Raw genomic sequence first — 16,184 nt, forward strand, 5'->3', positions numbered from 1 at the left:
TCTAATAATTAAAGTTCCACCTCCCTATATCCTGCCACGCCGCTCTCCAGCCGCCCTTATCGGGCTCCTGGCCGCGAAGTAGGACGGGAAATGTAGTCCCCTAAGGCCGACCAGGGTGGCACGACTGAAGAACTCGGTTTCCCAACTGGCTCTCCAGGCGCGTGCGCAGATGGCTGCCCCGGCGAGTGGTAAACAGAGACGTCAGGCGGGGGCTGCTGCTCGGAGCAAAACAAAAAGGGAACCCGGGGGTGGGGGGTGGGGGGGGGCCGATAGGGGAATTGGTGCGGGAATAAGGGAGGCTGGGGCCGCGGGGCCGCGGGCCCTATCAAGAGTGGAGGGCAGGGAAGAGGCGGGGGGAGGGGCAGCTAGGGGAGGGGCAAGTGACGCGGGGGAGCGGGGCGTGGGGGAGGGCAGTGATCCGGGTGGAGGAAATTTGGGAGGAGTGTCCGGGGGGCAGCAACTTAAAAGGGGGAGGGAACTGCGGCTAAGGAGACGTTCGGTGATGGGAGCGCAATGTATGAGGGGATACCGTGCCTCAGGTTTAAAAGAACAGGAAGCTGAGTGAGAGGTTGGAGAAAAAGTGTCTTCGCTAGGCGGAGGTTACAGGTGGTGTCTCGGAAAGAGCTCCGAGGCTGTCCGCTTGTAGTCGAGAAGAGGATCAGAGAACTGTGTAGAAGGGACAGCTTGGGGGCTAGCGTCCTGGGGCGAGGGGGAAGTTCGCGACTTTCTGAGGACTGGCAGGAATGTGCCTCCTGGCCCTCGGTGCTTCCCCCCTGGGGGGAGGCATCGCGAGGGACGGTGGCAGGCTCCTCTGAAAGCTGAGCGGCGGAGGTCCAATTCCACGTATGGATCCAAGGAATGAGAATTCAGCCACAGAGGCTGCCGCGATCATAGACCTCGATCCCGACTTCGAACCCCAGAGCCGTCCGCGCTCCTGCACCTGGCCCCTTCCCCGACCAGAGCTCGCTACCGAGCCGTCTGAGCCTCCCGAGGTGGAGCCAGGTCTGGGAGAGAAGGTACACACGGAGGGGCACTCAGAGCCGACCCTGTTGCCCTCCCAGCTCCCAGAGCCGGCAGGGGGCCCCCAGCCCGGGATCCTGGGGGCTGTAACAGGTCCTCGGAAGGGAGGCTCCCGCCGGAATGCCTGGGGAAATCAGTCATATGCAGAACTCATCAGCCAGGCCATTGAAAGCGCCCCCGAGAAGCGACTGACACTCGCCCAGATCTATGAGTGGATGGTCCGCACTGTGCCCTACTTCAAGGACAAGGGTGACAGCAACAGCTCAGCAGGATGGAAGGTAACTATGACCCCCTTACCTCTGTCCCAATACCATCTGCCCCTGGGCCCCCTAGCCTCCTTACTGCCATTCTGGGGCCGCCTTTTATGCCCCCACCCCAGAGATCCACCTTCAAATCATCAATTACACAAACATTTACTTAGGACATAGTATATGCCACTGCTCAGTGCTTGATGCTGGAGGATCGCAGATGAATAAGACACTGTCCTTGCCTTGGAGAAAATTGAATTCTCTGCTCACTGCTCAACACTCCCAGCACTTTGGCTTGAGCTGCCCCAGACACTTATTTCCACAGAGAAGTCTTTATCCTATGTACAGCAGGAACTGTGTGGATTCCCCACATGAACCTAGCCTTCCTTCCTCCCCCACCTCCCACCCCAACACCTTTTCTCCCATTCCTGTGGGATTACTTGGATTCCCCACTTGCCTCTCAATACCTCAGGGTAGAGGTACTGTTCTAGAACGCCTCTACTCAAGAAGAGGGGGTGGAGTGGCAGAGGTGAAAAAAGGTGATATTCCTGGGGTAAAGTAGCTGCTCTTACGGACCAGGAGGAAAAAAAGGGCCATGAGCTGCTACCTGCCTCAGTTTACCCTGTAGTGCTAGGAAACTCTCCCTAGCAAGGGGCTATCTAAGTCTGGGGTGGCGGGGGCCAGGGGAGAGTTTTCATTTACTGTTGAGGAATAATAGTTACGAAAAAAAGAGCTAGGGATCTGACTTTGGAGCACAAGGTTGGGAGTTCCCTTGGCCTTCAATGAAGAAACTAGGAAGAAAGATCTTGCTAGATGCTCTGAAAACTTGTCCTGAGGAATATGGGACTCTAATTACGAAATGGGGAGCTTTAGCCCCTTGGCATCTTGCACCCCCGTAGGTGATGAGATCAGCGTACAAGGAAGTAGAGAGGGTTGAATGAGCAGAGGGTCCTCCCCTACGTGTAGGAGATCGAGTGATCAGATCTGCAGTATCCCCAGGAGTTGGGCCGGACAGAAAACAGGACAGCTGACTGAGACCCTTGGCACTATTTCTGGGTAGACTGCCACGCCACAGTCTCAGCTCATAAAGAGCTCCCCTCCTTGGACCCAGCCTACACAGCTGTTTTTTCTTTTCCCTTAGGTTCATTTTCCAGGGTAGAAGAAATAATTGTGAGTTGTTAGTTATGCAGTGGGAGTGTAGTCCCTCCTTATAATGTACACTTATTTGCGGAGTTTTCGTTTACAAAGTAGTTTTTAAGTTTTGTTTTGTTTTATTAATCTTCACAGCGATTGTGAGACTCCACATTTTACGTGTTGGGAAACTAAGGTACAGAAAGGTCAGGAAACTCGCCTGGTATCAGTAGAGCAAGAACTTGAACTCAGGTCTAACTAGAAATCATATCCTCTTTCTGCTAGTCCATGCTGCCAAATTCTTTTCACTGGAATGATGGTGAAGCCAAATCAGGCTGAGCTTGGGGCCTCCCAGCCTCTCATCCCCCATCCCCACCCCTGCCCCACTCCAAGGGGTAAGCCTGGGGGGGCGGGGCCTGAACTGGCTCCTCTGGTGGTGGGCCAGAAGTACTCCCACCCCACCAGGGGGTGGCACTCACTAAGAACAAGAAAGCTTTGTTTGGGTGGCTTGGGGGAACAATTAGGAGTCACCCCCCCACCCCGCTTCCAACAGGTAGGCATTATAGGCTTCTAGGGAGCTGACCTCTCCAGGTAAGAGGTTGTACTATGTACTAGTTCTGAGGTCTAAAGAAGAGGGGTTAACCAAATGGGCCCCTTGGGTATTGAGTGTAGAGAGAGGAATGGAGCTTCTCAGTAGAGCCAGAGCTGAAGGATGAACTGGGTGGGGGGGGGGGGAATCTCAGTGCCAGAAGTCACGGGGGCACTCAGTTACCAAGGCTGGACAGTTACTGTCTAGATGGACAAGTTTCCATTCCCTTCAAGGAACGGGGAGTACCAATGCGGCCAGGGTAGTAGCCGTTACTGAAGGGTCCCAGGGAGACAAGGAGTTCTCTGGCTAAAGAACTCTGGAACAAGAAGCTACTTGAACATCTTTCCCCAGGCAGAGGGTCTCCTTATCTGGAGCACCAGTCAGACCCTCAGCCTCCTAGTAGCTCCAAGCCCTCCTGGGCTCCTCCCAAGTTTCTAAACACCAAAGAGCTCCATGTGGGAGGTCAAATGCCCCTAAGGTTGGAGATCTTAGGCACAAATTCCTGAGGGGAAATAGGGGAAAGGAGGTAGGACAGGGAAGGGAGGGGGGGGGGGGGGGGACACAAAAGGATGGTGTAACTAGCCTGGGGCAACCAGTAGAAAGAAGCTGCTCTGGGGGCTCAAGAAGCTGCCAATCTCAGCTCCCTGGGCCCCTGGGAAAAAACTTATCTCTAGCGGAATATCAGCAATGAGGGAGGAAGGGAGAACAGAGGGAGGGAAGGAGGGAGGGAGGGAGGACATGGAGCTTCCAATACCCAAGGTGCTCCAAAGCTGATAGAGCCTCAAGGGGAGGCTCACTATTGTCACCCGAGGGCCACTCACCAATAAGGCGACAAGGTACTGATTATGTCCTGGGAGCTTGGCACTCCGACGGGGTGCCGTTGAGGGCTGCCTGACTGGACAACATGATCTGTGCCATGGGCGCTTATACTCGATGAGACTAATTATGTGAAATTGTAAATAATACAATATAGGTTGGGTCAGATTGTGTGGAACAGATTAAAAATACCATATGAGAGATTTGGCCGCAGAAGTCAAGCAACCACTTAATAGAAGGGAGGGAACTTACGCTTGGTCTTGAGGAACTAGCAGAATTTACAGAAGGGAGATCCTTCCTAGGACGAGGAGGGAGGGAGAAGGGAACGTGCCTTGTGTATCTGAGGTACAGCGAGGCGCCTGGCCTGAATGTAGTTGAGCGTGTCTGCCCAAGGACTGGGAGGAATCAGGAAAAAAAAAAAAAAGAGAGAGATCTTCAAATCCTATGGAGAGCTGGGGCTCAAGTGCCCCATGTGGAGTAGAGTGCTCGCTCTGCTGAGGTTCCAGCCCCTCAGCCTAGTCAGAGAACTGGCTCAAGACAGGGTGGGCCAGTCTTGGGTTGGTGTCACACCACTGTCCCGTAAACTCCACCCAAGCCTACACTCAAGGAAAGAGGCTAGAGCCACAGAATTCTTTCCCACCTAATCCTAGTTCTGGTGGAATCAGGAGTGCATCTCCCCAGTAAATGCCCACCAGCCCCAGACAGCCCCCCAGAGACCTGGGAGGAGTGCAGTGCTGTGAGCTTTTCCAGAATGGGCCCAGTGCCCTCGGCAGTAGGTTGTTACCCGGCTTGTGTCCTGGGCCCTTGTGTAGAGACATCTGGAGCAGCAGAAACTGAGCATCTTGTCTTTGGGTGGGAACTGTGTACGGTCTCCCCCCACCAACCCCGCTCTAATCCCCACCCCTACCTTTGCCTGTTACCCCCCCCCCCCCCCGGGGGGCGTTTGATAGCTCTGGGTTTCTAGGAATGCCCCTGCTCTGTCCCAGCGTCCTTCAAGGCGGGGCTGCTGGCCACTTGGCCTCCCCTGCACACAGCTCATGCCCCTTTCCCGCTGCCTCTGCCCCCTCCAGAACTCCATCCGCCACAACCTGTCCCTGCACAGCAAGTTCATCAAGGTTCACAACGAGGCTACCGGCAAGAGCTCTTGGTGGATGCTGAATCCTGAAGGAGGCAAGAGTGGCAAGGCTCCCCGCCGCCGGGCAGCCTCCATGGATAGCAGCAGCAAGCTGCTCCGGGGCCGCAGCAAGGCCCCCAAGAAGAAACCTGCCGTGCTGCCGGCTCCACCCGAAGGCGCCACTCCAGCGAGCCCGGTTGGCCACTTTCCCAAGTGGCCAGGCAGCCCTTGCTCGCGAAACCGCGAAGAGGCCGATGTGTGGACCACGTTCCGTCCACGAAGCAGTTCCAATGCCAGCACCATCAGCACTCGGCACTCCCCCATGAGGGCAGAGTCTGAGGTGCTGGCCGAGGAGGAGATGCCAGCCTCAGTCAGCAGCTACACAGGGGGTGTCCCTCCCACCCTAAACGAAGATCTCGAGCTGTTAGATGGGCTCAATCTCACCTCGTCCCATTCCCTGCTCTCTCGGAGTAGTCTCTCTGGCTTCTCTTTGCAGCATCCTGGGGTCCCGGGTCCCTTACACACCTACAGCACCTCCCTCTTCAGCTCAGCAGAGGGGTCCCTGGCAGCAGGAGAAGGGTGCTTCGCAAGCCCCCAGTCTCTGGAGGCCCTGCTCACCTCTGATACGCCACCACCCCCTGCCGATGTGCTCATGACCCAGGTAGACCCCATTCTGTCCCAGGCTCCGACACTTCTGTTGCTGGGGGGGCTACCTTCCTCCAGCAAGCCAGCCACAGGAGTCGGCCTCTGTCCCAAGCCGCTAGAGGTCCCAGGCCCCAGCAGTCTGGTCCCCACCCTTTCTATGATAGCACCACCTCCGGTCATGGCAGGGGCTCCCATCCCCAAGCCCCTGGGGGCTCCTGTGCTCACACCTGGTACTGAAGCTGCAAGCCAAGACCGAATGCCTCAGGATCTGGATCTTGACATGTATATGGAGAACCTGGAGTGTGACGTGGATAACATCATCAGCGACCTCATGGATGGGGGCGAGGGACTGGACTTCAACTTCGAGCCAGGTAGGACACCTCTTCATCCACGGTAGCATCTCACAACCTACAGCCACTCCTAGGTGCCCAGCTAGTGCCATGATCTGAGCAAGAGGGAGCTTTAGAACTGGCGGCCGGGGAGGGGGGCGGTGGCTGGAGCCCCTGGGGAATGGGGGAGAGGGCGTCGTATTAGAGGGGCGTAGCTCCCCATGGGACCTCCAGGCCCCTCAGCAATGCCCGCCCCTAGCAGCAGCAGCACAGGTGAGGTAGGGGGAAGGGCTGTCTCTGTTTTTTGTGGGGTTTTTTGGGGGGGCATGGACCTTAATGGTGGAAAGTTGTCATGCCCCAGATGAGCCTCTTTGTCTTCCATTTCTTCTTTCCACAGATCCCTGAGCCACGGCTGGAAGCTTTGTCCCCTGCTTCAGCGGTGGAGCCAGGCGTGCCCATATCCACTCTTTACCCTTGACCCCTCCCTGGGAATTCGGGACCCTGCTTTAGAGCTAGGGTGGGGTCTGCTCACACGGGGGCGTTGAAGAAATTCTAAAGATAAAGCTGCCCCATCTGGGAACTGTGGAGGGAGGGAGGGAAAGGGGTGGGGGGAAAGGGAAAGGGTTTCTTCTCACTGTGCCAATTAGGGGGTGAGGCCCCCTCTTGGGAGCCATCCTTGGCTCCCTCCATTCCCGCCCCCTGGGTTTCAGAGCAGGGGTGGGCAATGCTGTTGGAAATGTGAAGTCACCAGTGGCCTTACCCCTGCCTTTGGAAGCAGGATCTTTTGTAGTCTTACCTGAGCTGGTCCGGGCTAGCTTGAGCCTGGGATTTTTATGCAGTGGCCCCCTAGGCCAGTGGGGTGGGGTGGGTAGGGTGGGGTAGTAGGGACCTGGGAGGGCCAGGGTCTGAGCACTGGAGGGGCTCACCAGGCCAAATCACCCTTGGAAGCCTGCAGATAACAGAAAGGCTTTTTATAAACTTTTAAAGAAATATAAACACAAATACAGAGATTTTTAACAGTGGCAAGGTGCTAGTGATGGGGAGAATGCTTTTTTTTTTTTTTTTCTTTCTGAAGGCTTTGTCATAGTGACATGATGCAAACACTACAGACATTACTTGGGGAAACATGGGAAGTGGGGGGGGGGAGAGAGAGAGAGCTCCAGGCCGCCAGAGAGCAGGGGGCAGGGGAGCAGCAGTGGAGAGCTGTACTGAGCAAGGGGGAAAGCTCTGCTGTGAAGATGTCTGGAACAAGGTCTGCGCAGACCTAGCTTAGAGTTGCCCTACGGAAAAAGCTAAGCCAGGCCCCCTGGTTCACCTTGTGTCTGGGAGTGTGTGCTGTTGGGGGTGCGGCCGCCCTCTCGCATGACCCACTACGGGTTAGCACTATGGTGGGAGAGTGCACTGAAGGCCTGGAATTAGTCTGTGGCCTGCAAAGGGGTGGGAGGGGGTGGGGGAGAAGAGGAGGGAAGGATTTAGGGTGGTAAAGTTAGGCACAGAGACCTCCCTGTTCCAGGCCCCTGACAGCTGTCCCTGCCCTTCTTCCCCTTGCCTGACTACAGGGGTTATGTGGAAGTGTGTGTGGTGGCAAGCAGGGGGGAGGGGTGGAACAGGGAAGGGGGAGCTGGGGAGCTTGGCCAAGGGTCTGGGAAATGAGCGGGGATGGAGGGGAATGTGGATCAGGTTTACTAGCACCTGCCAGGGTGGCCATCTGGGGCTCCTTCCCCACCCCAGCCCCCAAAGCAGCCCCTCCCCCAGTCCCCTTTGCATTGTCCCCTCCCCCGCCCCTGCTGTGGGTTCCCATCATTTCCTGTGTCAGCGCCTGGCCTACCCAGATTGTATCATGTGCTAGATTGGAGTGGGGAAGTGTGTCAAATCAATAAATGAATAAATTCAATAAATGCCTATAACCAGCTCTGGTTTCTGCTGCCTTGCTGCTCCCCTCAGATAAGGCGGGGGGCGGGGGAGGCAGAGGACTGGCGGGAGGGACTACTCAGAAGCGGAGGAGAGGTGGGGGGCTGGGGGAATTTCAGCAGGGGGAGTTGGTGGATCATCGCAGTGGGGGGAGGGAAGCTGCCAATCCCTCACGGAACCCCAGCAGTAGTGGGCGGGCTGTGATAGGCCTCTCAAGGGGAGGTAGTCTGGTTGGATAAGACCCCACCCCCTACTCTGTCCCTCAAAGGCTCATTGTAGCAGACTTCACAGTCTTGCCTCACTCCCACCCATGTGCTCACCCCAGCCCTCTCCTGCCACTCCTACCCACCCTCAGAGCCTCCACGGTGCCTGGGGCACACTTAAGCCTTGGTGCAGATATTGGGAGAAGGAGTCTTTCTTGAAGAAGGGACCTCATGTTGAATTCCAGTGATTTCATACCTCGTATTACTGCTCTCACTTGGGCACTTTATTTAGTTAGCGATGTTTATCCCTTCTACTGAAAAAGTCCGCTCTGGTCCTAAAGATCGGACCCCTGCGAGGGGACCCCTCTTCATCCAATCTTCCCGTTGATTTGGACTGGAAAAGGAAAGGATCCATAAGTAGATCAAGAGGCCCCTGCAGGGAAGCTTTCTACAAACTAGGGCCTGTGGCAGGCCAAGAGAGGTTGGAGGCAGGTCTTGGGCATGGATGTTGGATTTGGAAAGGAAATTCATCCCAGGGGTGGGGGGGGGCAGGGGGCAGGAGCCTTGGGTTGGCTGGTAGGGAAGCGCAGGGTGCAGGAACAGACTACATTTGGGGAGTCTTACTGGGAGGTTCACGGAGGAGTCAGTTGGACTGACTTTCTTGGCTTCTTGGCTTCTAAGCGATTTAATTCGGTTCCTCTCCAGGAGGTCACATTGTATGCGCAAGGTGTCTGAGAACCAGGAAAAGGCACCCCCACCTCTGAGGACTAGAGACCTTACCTACCCACCTCATCCCTCCCATCATTCCAGTGATCACTTGGAATAACTGGGTCCAAAGCTAGGCTGAGGAGTGATCTGAAGGTGCCTAAATTTTGCTCTTTTCGGTGGGAACTGGGACACCGAGACTCCAAGAGAAAAGGATGAAGGGAAAGATGGAAACGATGGGTGGTGATAGGGAGATTATATCAAGACAGTGCCTGAGAAATGGGGGTGAGGAGTAGGGGTGAGTGACACATGCTACTCCAGCCGGTTTGAGCGAAACACCCATCCTAAAGTGGACCTAGGCCGTAGTCCCCTTTTCCTAGGATCCTGCCTCATTACACAATTCGCACTCCATATAGAGAATGTACTCTATCACCCGGCTGTGTACGGTCCTCTCCACGTTCTTCCTTCCTCCATCATGCTCCTTACCAATTAGCTCAGGTTCTGGATTCTTCAGGAGAGGCACAAAAGCTCTGTAGGCATTCTCCAGTCGGGTTCCTGTGAACACAGCAGTGTGCTATCTCCAGCCTCTGTCACCCCGTCCCCCCCTTCCAAAGCCCAAGATTTCAGGAACCTAACACTCGATGCTACTGTGAGCTGATATACCTGATTTCTTCCCCCTCAGGTCCAACCCTAGGCTCAGGTGGGGGGGGAGGCGCATAATATGCATAAACCTACCCTATTGTTGTAGAGGCAGTGCTCTTTCTTAGGCTGACTGGAGATGGTCAGTTTGGACCTGGTTGAGGGTCAAGGTTCACAGTCCATTTTGGACAAGGTTCACAGTTCAGTTTGAGGGCCCTGCCCTATCTTTCAGGAATGCTCCCAAGCCTCTACCTGGTGCTCCATGCTCCACCTTACAAATATAGTAGGTGTTTCGAGCAGTAAGGAATTTGCTGGCATAGTCTCCAGGGGTCCTCGTCAGGAAAAGCAACTTCATTGTCCCCGTTTCATCACACAAATCGATGGTGTCTGGAGGGAGGCCACAGGGTTATTGGGGCAGCTAAGGAAGGGGAGTGGGAGCAAAAAGGGCAGTGATCCTATCCTGAAGGGATTGGAGGAAGCTGTTGGATTCAAAGAGCTCTCTTCTTGCCCGTCGGAGGGCTTGGAGGCTGGAAATGACCCCGCGGACTTCTAACCCTTGGCCTTTAGTCCCCTCCCCCCAACTCCTCACCTGTTTTAGGCAACCCTACTTTATTGCGGGTATAATGCAGCAACAGAAGGACAGAGCAATTGGTATTGACCAGAAACTGCTGATTATCTGAGAAGACATGGGATGGGGCATGTGGCCCTTCTCTAGGTATACCATCCCTGTGACCGCCCCTCCACTGCCCTCAAACCTCCCCAGCCCTACATACAGACTCCAGCTCTGTAATGCCCCTCACCTCCATGTTTGATGAAAATGAACATGCTCTCAAGATCTTCTCACTCTTCAGATGGAGGCCTGATGAGTCATTCGGAAGGAGAATGTTCTAGAGGTCCTGGGAGGTGGGGGGGGGGCAAGTTGGCCCATAGGGTTGGGGGTCTGGAGAGGTCGGTGGATCGCATAGGCTGAAGAGGCCCAGACAGGGCAGACAGGAGAGAGACACTGGCAGTGGTGGATAGCCAGCATCCCTAGGGGTGGGGCCTGAGGCTGAAGTTGAGGGATTATGAGGTCAGAAGTGGTATATGTAGCAGAAGGTGGAGTAAGGATAAGGAGAGAAGAACCCAGGTGGGGTCTGTGAAAGATTTGCTGGGGACAGGCGCCTGGGTGGCTCAGTTGGTTAAGCGACTGCCTTCGGCTCAGGTCATGATCCTGGAGTCCCTGGATCGAGTCCCGCATTGGGCTCCCTGCTCGGCGGGGAGTCTGCTTCTCCCTCTGACCCTCCCGACCCTCCCCCCTCTCATGCTCTCTCTCTCTCAGTCTCTCTCTCAAATAAATAAATAAAATCTTAAAAAAAAAAAAGATTTGCTGGGGGGGGGGGCAATGCATCCTGCGGGGCGCCTGGGTGGCTCAGTGGGTTAAGGCTGTGGCTCTTGGTTTCAGCTCAGGTCGTGATCTCAGGGTCCTGGGATCGATGCCCGCATGTCGGGCTCCTCCACGTTCAGTGCAGAGTCTGCTTGTCCTCTCCCTCTGCTCCTCCCCGCCCAATAAATAAATAAAATCCTTTTAAAAATAAAATAAGGGGCACGTGGGTGGCTCAGTCAGTTGGGGGTCTGCCCTCGGCTGGGTCCTGATTCCGGGGGCCTGGGATGGAGCCCTGAGTCGGGCTCCCTGCTCAGCGGGGAGCCTGCTTCTCCCTCTCCCTCTGCCATTCCCCCTGCTTGTGCTCTCTGGCTCTCTCTATCTCTCTGTCAAATAAATAAATAAAATCTTAAAAAAATAAATAAAATAGGGCGCCTGGGTGGCTCAGTTGGTTAAGCGACTGCCTTCGGCTCAGGTCATGATCCTGGAGTCCCGGGATCGAGTCCCGCATCGGGCTCCCTGCTCGGCAGGGAGTCTGCTTCTCCCTCTCCCACTCCTCCTGCTTGTGTTCCCTCTCTCGCTGTGTCTTTCTCTGTCAAATAAATAAATAAAAATCTTTAAAAAAAAAATAAATAAAATAAAATGCATGCTGGTAGGAGTGCAGGACACCTAGAGAAAAGCCAAATTTCTCAAACGCTGCTCATCTTTAGTTAATTTGTGGTACTACTCCTTGCACATCATGAGTCCACTACTCCTTTTTCCTCCTGTCAGCACCATGCCTCGCACCCTCCTTGCACCCCACATTTCCCTTGCTCCCCTCCCCAACAACAGACATTCTTGACGATCATCAACAGAAGCTTTATTTCTCATTGCTTGGAGCATAACTGAAGGGTAGATGGAAGGAGGGAGGGAAGGACGGAGGGACTGCGGGAGAAATAATCCTGCGAGGAGGAGGAGGGGCTGGATCTGGGAAGATGAGCCGCGTGCTCAGGGCAAAGGGGCAATTGGACGATAGGAGATATTGAATGGGGGGGGCGTGGAGGGGGAGGGAAGTTATAGGGGGCATAAAATTCAGAATCAGCCACAGGGGGGCGAGGTGAGCATGGGACCCAGGCTGGTTAGAGGGGAAGTTAGTACAATTTAGGACTACAGGGCTCTGGGGTTCTATCAGGGTATCAGGGCTCCAGTTTCAGGTTTCAGGGTGTAGCATGGGGGAGCCCAGTAGGGGCTATGCTGGCTGCAGGGGGAGCCCCCAGGCCCCTCCCCTGGAGCCCCTCCTTTGGGGGGAATCTCACTGACGTAGCAGAGCCATTCACTGTAGTCTGGCTGCAAACTCTCCGCCAGGCCCTTGGACACTCCGCTCCAGGCCTAAAGACAGATATCTCCAGGTCAGGGGTCAATTAGGCGCAGGGAGTAAAAGACCCGGGCTCTGGACGAAGGGAGCTCTTACAAGGTCTGCAACGCCTGTGATTACGGAAGGGACACACAGACTCCCGGGGCCCCCCCATACCGCTGTTGCCATCTGCCCCACCCGATCTATATAATCAGTTCTTCGGTGTGTCGCTCTCCCATCTAGCCCAACCTCCCACTGGCCGGCCACATCCTGACAGTTAGTGCAGGCCCCCTCCCCTCCCCTCTGGCCCCCATACTCTGTCTGACTTTCGGGCAGAGGCAGTCGGTGGTCGACAAACTGCAGTCTGCCTGTGAAAATGTTCTCACCGAAAAGTTCCCGTGGTATTCGGTGACCAGATCCTCGAGGTTCTTGAGGGTAGGAATGCGGGGCAATATCCTGAACGGAGGAGAAAGAGGGAGCAGGAGCATGTAGGTTACACTTGTCCAGTACCCTTCTCCCAGTTCTCCCAGATGGAATGAAGGGATTCTGCGGTCTGTGTGCCTGCAGCTTCCTTCCGTCACCATGTCCCCCTTGAGTGATCCCTCGTTCCTTGCTGTCCCTCTCTCTACTCCTGGAGACCCTGTGATAATCCTCCTCTACTATTTCTTCCCAGCCACCCCACCTCGTTTTCCTGGGATATCTGAAATCTCACCGTTCCAGGTAGCAGTACACAAAGATAAGGGAAATAATCAATCCCACGGAGACAAGGGGGATGATAAGCACAGCTTCCAAAGCAAACAAAGAATTCTCTACAAAAAAAAAAAGAAGAAAGAGAAAGTGACCTAACATCTGTAGTGCCCCAACTTTGGTGCCAGGCTCTGTGCTAGACACTTCCCATACCCTTAATCCTCACAACTCCTGAGAGTGGCAGGGGTGGGGGGGGTGGGGGGGGACAATCATTATCTCCATCTTACAGATGAGGAAACAGAATCAAAGAGGTTAGCAATGTGCCCGAGGTCAAAGAGGGGGGGAGTAAGCAGCAGAGCCAGGTTTAAAACCCGACATCGGTCTGCTTCCAAAGCTATCTTTGCCGTGCAGGCTTTCCGGAAATGCTGTAGGGGAATCTTAAACATTCTATCTCCCCTCCGCCTCCTTCTCGACCACCCCCCCCCCACTCTAACAACATACTGAGCCAACCCTACACAGAAAAGCCTTGCAACCTGGGGGTTGAGGTTGAACAGTGAGGGGAGATGGGCCACCAAGTTTGGGGGGCTTAAGGGTCGAGAGGTAGAGCAAAAGAGAGTGATGCTCGAAAAGGTTGGGGTGCCGGGCTCATGGGTCACGGTGAGGCCTTAGGCCCATTTTACCCTTGGAAGTATTGCTGCCCCAGTGGATAGGGCGGCTCCATTCACTCCAGCGCTGAGCGCTTCCACAGAGTGGGTTATAGCGGCTCCGGACACGGAATGTGTAGACTTTCTGCCCATCCACGCTAGGCAGAGAGAAGCTATTTCGGTGGTCCACTGATTGTTCCTTGGGGAGAAAGAGAGTGAGGGAGAGATGGGTGTCTAAAAAAGAAGGGAGAATTAAAACCGCAGCCCCTCCCCCCCACATCATCCAGTCCTTCCCAGCTCTTCCCTCCTCTCTTGACTACTCAAGCCACCCTGCTCCCTTCACCGACTAGAATCTAATGCCTCCTCGCCAGATCCCCTGGAAGGCTCCCTTTTGTTTACTTGCCTATCAGGTATTGGGAAGAGTACGGGTAGGAAAACGTTAATGGAAAGTCCACTGGTCATTATAGGCAAAGGAGCTGGATGAGGGGAGAGACAGAGCAGAGGAACCAGGAGGCAGAGAACAGGAGCTTCAGATCAGGCCCTCCTATTTGGCTGACTGAATCGTCTATCCCCATTTGCTTGGCCTTAGAGCTGCTACATTCATGACCCCGGTCACTCACAGTCCAGCTGCGGTCCCAGTCACTCCGGTACTGCACAAGGTGCTCCAAACAGTGGTCCAAGTGTCTGTTGCTCCAGCTCAGTTCTAGCTGTGATTCGCTCAGGTTGCGAAGGGTCAGGTTCTCCGGAGCCCAGGGGATCACTGGAGATATGTGTGTTTGTGTGTGTGTGTGTGTGTGTGTGTGGCCATTGCCCTGGCCTAGATGAGTTAGGATCCTGAAGGTAGCGCCCCTAATCCCTCCGCCCCTCCCGATCCCGATCCCGATCCCTCACCTCCTCCTTCCTGCCTAAGTACCCTCAAGGTGAAAGAACACCACTCCCTATACTCCAGTGCCCCACAATATATTCCAGGACTCTTGGCGCCCTTTCCAAATTACCCAGATTCTGCAGTTTTAGCGTCTGTATGGACTGCCTCCTGGGCTCCCGTGGGTCCTGGAGCTGGACAACAAATGTTTCGTAGAGATGGATCTCCTCCTTTTGCAGCCAACAGCCCGCAGTGGTCTCTCCGGAGAACAGATAGTGGCCACACTCCTGGACTTTATCATCATTGGACTTCTTGTACCTGGAGAAGGGTTGGGAGGAAGAAGAACAGTGGCATAAACTTGGGTACTCCAGATACCACAGCCCAGCCCCATCTCCTCTGAACTGACTTACCCCATGAGAAAATGGTGGGGAGGCTCGGACGCTGGCTTACCCTCTTTCTTGGTCCAGCCCACCTCCCTCTTACTCCCTTGTGCTGTCCCCTCTTCCTTTTTCATACCAGTAGTGCAGAGTCAGGTTGGTGGGCTGGGGCTCAGAGCTGCTGTTCCAAGTGCAATTCATGTACTCAACATTGAACACAAAACACTGGACCTCTGGGAGGGGCAGGGTGGAAACGGTGAGGGCCGCAGGGGGTGTAGCGGTCAGGAAGAAATCTAGGTTGGAGAGAGGACGAAGGGGGGGGAGGGAGGGGAAGACCAGAAATGATGGTCAGAAGAAGCAGTGGCAAGGGGCAGAGAACCCTTCCCCTTTCCCTTCTCCACAGTACTCTTCAGTTCTGCCCGCATCCTTCTAATGCCCCATGGCAGGTTCGAGATTTCTGTACGGCCCCTTCCCACAGGCTCCCCTCTCACCAACCCCCTTCAGTCCCACGTTTCCCACCAGCTGTGATGTCTTCATTCCCATTGGGCATGGGGCCCGTCAAGTTCAGCCCCACCCCCAGCAGAGGCAGCTGCAGGAATAAGAGGGATCTGAGTGGCAATGGTGGCTCCAACATGGCGCTTGCTCTTCGTTCCCTGGGTGTAGACTGTCAGGAACCTGGGCCCCTCACCCATTACCCCTCCCCACCCACACATTTCCTCCTGTCATAGCTTCCGGTGGAAAGAACCTTCGAAGCCAGGGCTTTACAGAGGGTGTGGCAAATGTGTGCTATGACACAGGCTAAATCCTCCGGGAGATTAAGTGTTAATCTAATCTGTAGGTGTATTACCACCACGGTAAAGTGCTGTTAGGTGGAGACCGAGGCTGGGCACACGATACCGTCACAGACTCAAGAATCTTCAGGCCACCCGGATCCTGGGAAGGGTCTGTTCGCTGCTGCCACCACCACCACCACCACCACTCCCAACCACCCACCTGCTCATCTAAGTCATTTTATCCTGTGGAGTGGAGGGTCTGGACCTCCCTCCCCATCCTGCGCTATGCTCCTTCCTGGGCTCAGTCACCCTGAAACCTCTGTCAAAGCCCTACTCTCTTGGGTGGAAAGTACAGTCTTGACGCCTGTGGGCGCACATATAGCTGTCTTCCTTCTGACCTAATCCAAAGCAGAATATCCATCCACCCTTAGCTGCTGCCTGAGCTGGGTCCCTGTTGAGACTGGTTAGGAGGTCTGACTTACAAGTAGATTCTGGAAATGGAGGAACAACAATACTGGCTTCAAACTCCTCGTCTTCCCCTAAATCTGCTTCTCTTCCTGTGTTCCCTATCTCAATGTATCACCACCCTCTCAGTCACCCAGACTTGAAACCTCAAAGTCATCATCAATTCCTCCCTCTCTCTCATTCCTGAGAATCCAATCAGCTCTACGTCTGTGGTGTTTCTCTCAGCAGTGTCCTCCTTTCCACGAGCACAGCCACTGTGCTAAATCAGCCTTTCATTCCCTCTAGTCATGATTATTCCTCGAACCCACTAACTGGCCTCCCTTTCTTTCTCTT

At 54.9% G+C, this 16,184-nt stretch overlaps 3 protein-coding genes across 3 annotated transcripts; 1 reads left to right on the forward strand and 2 right to left on the reverse strand.

Annotated features, from left to right (window-relative positions):
* The first annotated feature begins 415 nt into the window (after positions 1-415).
* FOXO4 (forkhead box O4) lies at positions 416-7,788 on the forward strand. The gene is made up of 3 exons (XM_035028709.1): positions 416-1,298; positions 4,875-5,934; positions 6,290-7,788. The coding sequence occupies exons 1-3, from the start codon at positions 846-848 to the stop codon at positions 6,295-6,297; spliced, it is 1,521 nt and encodes a 506-aa protein (XP_034884600.1). The 5' UTR covers positions 416-845; the 3' UTR covers positions 6,298-7,788.
* A 510-nt stretch (positions 7,789-8,298) lies between these two features.
* CUNHXorf65 (chromosome unknown CXorf65 homolog) lies at positions 8,299-10,175 on the reverse strand. The gene is made up of 6 exons (XM_035028635.1): positions 10,151-10,175; positions 9,940-10,026; positions 9,603-9,737; positions 9,198-9,266; positions 8,631-8,737; positions 8,299-8,400 (listed from the first exon to the last, which is right to left on the reverse strand). Exons 1-6 carry the CDS (start codon positions 10,173-10,175, stop codon positions 8,299-8,301), a joined length of 525 nt encoding a protein of 174 aa, XP_034884526.1.
* Positions 10,176-11,553: 1,378 nt separating this feature from the next.
* On the reverse strand, positions 11,554-15,294 carry IL2RG (interleukin 2 receptor subunit gamma). The gene is made up of 8 exons (XM_035028636.1): positions 15,133-15,294; positions 14,753-14,906; positions 14,370-14,554; positions 13,995-14,134; positions 13,411-13,573; positions 12,756-12,852; positions 12,430-12,499; positions 11,554-12,078 (listed from the first exon to the last, which is right to left on the reverse strand). The coding sequence occupies exons 1-8, from the start codon at positions 15,245-15,247 to the stop codon at positions 11,878-11,880; spliced, it is 1,125 nt and encodes a 374-aa protein (XP_034884527.1). The 5' UTR covers positions 15,248-15,294; the 3' UTR covers positions 11,554-11,877.
* Positions 15,295-16,184: the final 890 nt, after the last annotated feature.

This window comes from Mirounga leonina, unplaced genomic scaffold (genome assembly GCF_011800145.1).
Source record: "Mirounga leonina isolate KUSES-001 unplaced genomic scaffold, KU_Mleo_1.0 Mir_204, whole genome shotgun sequence".
NCBI classification, from domain to species: domain Eukaryota; kingdom Metazoa; phylum Chordata; class Mammalia; order Carnivora; family Phocidae; genus Mirounga; species Mirounga leonina.